The sequence below is a fragment of the Vicia villosa genome, linkage group LG1 (genome assembly GCF_029867415.1).
Source record: "Vicia villosa cultivar HV-30 ecotype Madison, WI linkage group LG1, Vvil1.0, whole genome shotgun sequence".
NCBI lineage: Eukaryota > Viridiplantae > Streptophyta > Magnoliopsida > Fabales > Fabaceae > Vicia > Vicia villosa.
Window position 1 is genome coordinate 32,132,024 of NC_081180.1, and position 7,068 is coordinate 32,139,091.

The 7,068-nt window shown below is 34.7% G+C and overlaps 1 protein-coding gene across 1 annotated transcript; it reads left to right on the forward strand.

The window, feature by feature from the left end:
* Positions 1-1,030: 1,030 nt before the first annotated feature.
* LOC131633276 (uncharacterized) lies at positions 1,031-6,813 on the forward strand. The gene is made up of 10 exons (XM_058903992.1): positions 1,031-1,341; positions 1,425-1,492; positions 1,570-1,631; positions 1,727-1,876; positions 2,413-2,589; positions 2,947-3,159; positions 3,426-5,071; positions 5,205-5,270; positions 5,359-5,428; positions 5,746-6,813. Exons 1-10 carry the CDS (start codon positions 1,145-1,147, stop codon positions 6,424-6,426), a joined length of 3,330 nt encoding a protein of 1,109 aa, XP_058759975.1. The 5' UTR covers positions 1,031-1,144; the 3' UTR covers positions 6,427-6,813.
* The last annotated feature ends 255 nt before the right edge of the window (positions 6,814-7,068 follow it).

Genomic DNA, 7,068 nt, shown 5'->3' on the forward strand with positions numbered 1-7,068 from the left:
AAAATAAGAGGGAGGTGCACTCACAAATAGAAACTGACTCTCAAAAGTTGCGAAATATTCCCTCAACACTCGAAAATCTAAAGAAGCATGAGGTTACAATATCTACGGTTGGATTCTTCCTAGAAAACATAAACAAACTCAAGTGCACACGAGTGCATTATAAGAAAGCGTCGTGCTTTAAACTTGTCATCTCAAGCCACACGTTAGGGAAGACCAGCAAAATGTTCAAATGACGGGAAAACATTTAACGCGTCTATTCCTCACTACTTTTGCAATTGATCCAAGTTGTTTCCACTCATATCCAAGAGCAAACATCATTCATAGAGGACGACCATGACTTCAAAGACTTCCCTGACTAATCTTTGCCCGACAAGCCTTAAGGGCAACTATTTTGGGCCGATTAAAGGCCCAAAGCCAATGCCTAATCCGATGTAACTATTTAGGACCGGCCAAAGACCCAAAGCCAAAAGCTAGCCCTGCCGAAGACAACTGTTCCACGAAAATCTCCATTTCGTACTACACTCATCTTGAATTTATACTAGCACAACCAGTTCAGAATCCCTCATTATCAATACATACCAATTATAATTCCACAACTGAACAAATAATTAAGTTTTGATTGAAAGTTAAAATAAATTAATTTATGTGAACAAATATACGTTTCATTTTTTAAAAAATAGTATACATTATTATAATTAAACAAATTATTATTTATCATTGAAAAAATATAAAATTCATGATAAATAAATTAAAATAATATTTATTTTTTATAATATTTATTTGAGCTTAAAGGTAGTGCACTGTCACTGTAAATTTTTTTACACGATCAGTGCATCACAACCCTTAAAAATAAATATTTTATATATGATTTAAAGAAAAAGTTAAACGTTTACAAAAATTAACGGTTTGGATGTAAAAGTGCTTTACACTGTCGGTGTATTTCCATTAAATCCTATTTATTTTATCATCAAATTATTACTATAAAATTAATGAAGGAACTCACCACTATTTAACCCCAAAATAAAAAATTGGCGCTCACATCAATTTAGTTCTGGCGCGAAAGAATTGGTTCCATTTCATCTCTGTCAGGTCTTCGAGCACTCACCACTCACCACTTCTAGGCTTTCATCTCTGCAACAAAACAATGTCTCAAGAGATTCTCGAAATCCAAACCCTAATTTCTTCCAACGACAACTCCAACAAATCTTCAGGCTACTCCACACTTCTCCAATTCCAACAACATACTTGCCTCAATCCTTCCTCACTTCAATCCCTTGCACAATCCTCCAATTCTATAGTTTCCTCCACCGTTTCCGATATTTCACACCCCGACGAAGAAATGTGAGTATCCAATTGCACTATTTTCTTATTCTCATGTGAAATAAGCATGTTTGCATAATTTTATTTGTTTATTTGTTTGTTAGAGCTGCACAAGCCTTGAAATGTTTAGGGTTCATGATTTACCATCCTGACATTGTTTCTACGCTTCAAGGTACATGGTTTCTCTCTGATCTATGTATTGCGAAGTTTTGATTTTAGGCAACTCTGATTTTCTATATTGTTTTGTAGTGGATGGTGTTAATTTGGTATTGGATTCGTTGTCGAAACTTATTACGACCACTAAATTGAAGGTTGATTAGATTTTTTTTATACATTTATTTTTTTTTTTTACTTTTTCTCGAGTTTTTTTGATATTGTATATTAAATATCTCTACTTTTGTTGCAGACTGTTTGCAATTTAGGGGTTTGGTGCTTATCTGTTCAACAGTTAGATGTTTCATTTCTTGTCACTCGCTTCAATTCTTTGTTGCACGCGATTGTTCATGCCCTAGACAATCCAATGGGTTCTTTGTCAACTACATTTGAAGCTACCCAGGTACTTGTTTTGTTTTCTCTAAGAAAGAGTTTGTTCTTCCGTGAGTCCATACATGTTTTTTAAACAGAAAAGAGAAACTTTTACTTTCTAGTAATTTTTAATGGTTTAGTGAATTTCTGGTGAGGCTTTTTTAATTTATTTTACATACCAAGTTAATTGGCATGTCAGAAAACCAACATTTTGATACTAGAAGTTGGAAAATCAGAGCTAACCCTCAATTGAAATAGAGTTACAACTTATGCTTGGCTCTTGCCAATTTCTAGTTGTCTGATAGCTTTGCATATATATGCAGAAATTGCGTGTACACTCTATGACTCTAAAATAACATAAAATGGAGATTCTAATAGATAAATTTTTAAATATACTCATCTTCTATTCTTTTTCCCTTTTATATTGACATTCTTTTAGTCTTAAAAATTATTACCATGAGAACCAATATCAGAATTATTTATTCTCTTCATCCACAATGTCAACTGCATACCAACACTTTTTTCCAACTACTGACTAACCAAATGTATTCAACCTTTTGATGCCAGGCTATAATGAAGCTATCGGGTCAAATAAGTGAGCAAATGAGAGACTCATCGCATATATGGGCTCCTCCAATATACAGGAGACTTCTCAGCACAGACAAAAGGGAGAAAGATTCATCAGAAAGGTGCCTGTTGAAGATCAGCTCCATATTTATTCCTCCCTCACTTGAGCTCTCCAAGGTACCAAATACCTTCTTCAATATTAAGAGATGACTCTGTACTCTCAGTGGCATGGAGTGATTTCACTATAGCTATTTAAGCTGCTGTTTTTTTTTTTTGGGGGATGACAAATGTTAGTGTTTTGTTGCGGTTAGATTGTTGTTGTTTAGTGTTTATATGTTTGTGCAAATGATTCAAAGTTAACTCCTACTGCCTGCAATTTTTCCGTGGTGGATAATTATCTAAATAAATTTCTTTTGATGATTTAAACAAATTGGAAAACAAAATAAACTATATCATGGCCATGGCATTTCATGATTATCTGTAAAGTTCTTTTGATGGTTTAAACATGTATTCACTGGTCTCATTTTTCAACAGGTTCTTGTTAAAGATATGAAGATGAAATTGCTCAATGGGATGAAGGACATGTTAGATGACGGTATGAAGATTCAAGCTATTCAATCATGGAGGTGGTTTATTCGAATGCTTGGGTCCCATGCTTTGAAGAATAAGCATTTAGTTAATGATATGTTGAAAATTCCTCAGCGTACATTTACAGATCCTGACCCTCAAGTTCAAATTGCCACACAGGTACCACATACCAGTTACTGCATTATCTCATCCATGATTCATAGTAGTGAGTTATGTGTGGGATGTAATTCTATTGCAATTTTAAGTGACAGACATGGCTTAACAAAAATTTATTTACATTTGAAGACCAATGCATAGAGAACTCACTAGTTCTTTTTTATTTTTTTGACAAGCAAAATGAAACATTAAAAATTTGAGCACCCACCGATTGTTAGCATTGTTTACTGATTTCTGCTTATGTGACTTGTCAATTGTCCTGTGTGCAGGTTGCCTGGGAAGGTCTTATCGATGCCCTCGTTGACCATCCCATGTTGGTTTCAGAACAGGCTAAGGATTCATTTGGTAAGAATGATTGTAAGGATCAAGTAAATGGGATTTACAAAAGCATAAAGCTTATAATGACTCCACTGATTGGCATCATTTCAAGTAAATGTGACATATCAGTTCATTCATCCTGCTTGAACACATGGTGTTATTTGCTACATAAGCTTGATGTATCCGTCAACGAACCATCATTGATAAAAATAGTTTTAGAGCCTATTCTTAAAGCAATATTTCAGAATGGACCTGATAGCAAGACAATCTGGTTATGGAACCTGGGCCTTGAGCTGCTCAGTGATAGTGTTTCACAGAAGTGCAGGGAGCTAAACTGCATAGAAATCGGACTTTCTTCATCTGGCAAAAGCTCTTGGAAGCAACATCCAATTAGGTGGTTGCCATGGGATATCAGTCGATTAGACTTTTATCTGAGTATGATTTTTGTTCTCATTCGTCAAGCATCAGGGACAACGGTCACTTGTGATCATAGAAGTCATGTTTATGATGCTGCCTTAAAGTTATTTATATATATTCTGAAAGGAGTCAAACTGGACTTGGAAAGTCCATCTACCAATTATGATGGTATGATAGGGTGTTTAGACACATTACTAACATTCGTGAAAAAAGTATGTGAAGATTTGTGCTCAGAGGGCAGTGAAAATTATGATTTGTATTATACTTCCATTCAGTTTATAGAAGCTATCACAAAAGAGTTAGGTCCTTCTATCTTGGGATCTCCTCTGTACAAGTTTTCTTTAGACCTTAAGTACATGAATGACACACAATCAGTTGATCATAACAAACACCTAAAGTTTCTGACTGTCAACTGTCTTTCTTATATGGACAAGGTTTCTCCATTGGTTTATTTGGTAGTGCTCTACTTCTATACGATTGTTCAGTTAACATTAAAGTCCCAGCAATCAGACCGCATTTCACAAGGGATGTCTGAATATTTTAAATTCATTTTTTTTTCAAGTGATCCCCTGGATAATCTCCTCACCTGTATTGGCCTCTTGTACAAACATGTTGAACCAATTTACTTACATACATGGATAGCAGTGGCTCAAGGTCTGAATTACCGTGTCTCTGATGCAACCTGCATGTCACTAAAGGGATCCTTGTCTGACAGCGTTGGGTATTCTTCCATATGCCACCTTTTAGTTTACCCTATCGTGGCACATTCTGAAGTTTCAAGATTGACCTCGTCAAATGCTAGTGGCTCTATAGAAAAATGCTCTGTATCACCAGAAACAAAGCCGGGGCTTGAACTTATTATTCAAACATGGAAATCACTTTATGGATCTCTTAGTACATGCTTTGGATGTTCAACTTCCACCAATTTCTCAGGGGATCTGTGCAAATTGATAAATAGGTGGCTTGATGAAAATATTGGCCTGTTAGAGAGTGGCAATGATTTCAAGTTGACCTGCAGTGATATAGATCTTGGTATCCTTCATCTATCTGGCAATTTTTTGATATGCATTCTTGAACAGATTCAGACTTTGGAATTAGTTTCAGAAGCCAACAGAAGTAAATCTGAACGTGATATCAAAATACTCAACAGTAAAAAGAGTTGCCTAACCTTTGCTTCCAAGTAAGTTTTAAAATGTCTTGTTAGGATAGGAAATGATTTAAAACCAATCTTAGGTGCACCAATTATTTTCATAACCAAAGGGAATTGGGTTTATTCAAATTGCTGCTGATCATTTTCACATGGCATTTTTCAGGTATATGAATTTGTTGAGGATAAAGATGGTGCCAAACCCACTGCCTGGTTTTGTTGGAACATCAAGGTCAGTCAATATAATTTGTTTTCTTCACAATCCATGCTTGGTTAGTCAATGAGTAACTATTTGACTCTCACTTTATCATAAATCACAGGCTATCTTCTGCATTGGCATCCTTTATTAATTGCCTTCACTGGAAGCAAGATATTATTCTTTTTCTGGAGGTTTGTTTCCCCATATCTACTTCGCAGTTCATTGAAGTTACCTATATGTCATTAAAGTATTTCTACTTCACTGTTCTAGTGGCTAATGACTTTTATCAATTATATATATTTTTAATAAATAAATGACATTCACCGGGTTGTTGATTATCAGAACAATAGTAGATCATATTTATTTCAGTTGGTCTTCCTTTCCTCCCGTGTTTCACTGTATGGTATTGGTTTGAGGGAAATGAATTTAATTTTGCAGAAAACCTACACTACTTAAAAAGTTTTGTTCTGTTAAACTAGTATCTAATTTTCTCTATAATTGGTTGCAGATTATTTCCTGTCCACTACTTCAATGGCTATCAAATACAGGAATGCAAGATGAAAGAACAAATGATAGCATAAAATTTTTGTGGACTGAAATTCTTAGCTCCTTAAAAAGAAGTCAACCTCCAATACACTTTGGTTCGGCTTTACTTGAACTTCACGAACCTCTATTTGAAAAAACTCTTGATCATCCATATCTCCCCATTTCAGAGGCAACCATAGAATTTTGGAATTCTACATTTGCTCACCAAGTTATTTTTGATTTCCCCCCTCGCCTGCTTCATGTCTTGGACAAGCTATCAAGACATGGAAAATTGAAACTTCAGAATAGAAGCTTATCATCTTTTCAAAAACGCCATACTCGTGAAGAAATAAGCGACACTCTGCAGGGATACAAAGTGACTGCAAAACAGAACAAGACTTCTAAGAGGGTGGAGTTATTATCGGATACACAAAAAGAAGCACCTCCTTTAAGTTTTAAAAAGAAGAGGTTGGAACTGACTGAGCATCAAAGGGAAGTCAGGCGAGCTCAGCAAGGAAGGGAAAGGGATGCTGGAGGACATGGCCCTGGAATTAGAACTTACACCAATGCTGACTTTTCACAAGGGTATGATGATTCACAAGAAAGCCAGGATGACATTAGAGATTCTGAAGCCATATTGGAGATGTTGAGAAAAATTATCTAATTGGCTTCTGAGAGCTGGTACTATGCATTGACGCAACTTATGAAGGGGGTCTGAATGCCTAAATTATTACTGAAAGAATTCTAATTTAACTTGTGTTGGTAAAACTTTTTTAAAAAACTCTACAGTTAATTTAGCAGGTGCTTTGCGGGGTGGATGGAGGAACCATGACCCTAATCTCTCTACTTTTCACTGTCTTTATAATATTTTTGTCTACTGTATTGTATGTATATAGCATACTCATCATCCAGTAAATTATTTGTATAGCTGTTAAAAATTATCATAAATAAATGAAGTTTGTGTAAAGGCTTAAATATGATTTTAGTCTGCAAAATTGACTCTGCTGCTTCAGTCCTAAAAAATGTATATTTTTTTGTTTGAGTCCATGCAAATTGCAAAAGTGCCTCGTAGTGAAATATAAGTCTATTTTTCTTCTTCTAGTTTTAAATATATGTTACTATTATTTTGGTTATTATTGAAGAATGTTGGTTATTCAGGTAATAAATTTGAATAACTTGGTTATTTAAAAAAAAAAATCTAAAAATCTCAAACTACGGTGTTCATTTCATTGATTGTAAATTTATTTTCGGAAGTGTGACTTTAATTTTTAAAATTTTCAAATTTGTTTTAAGTATTTATAAATTA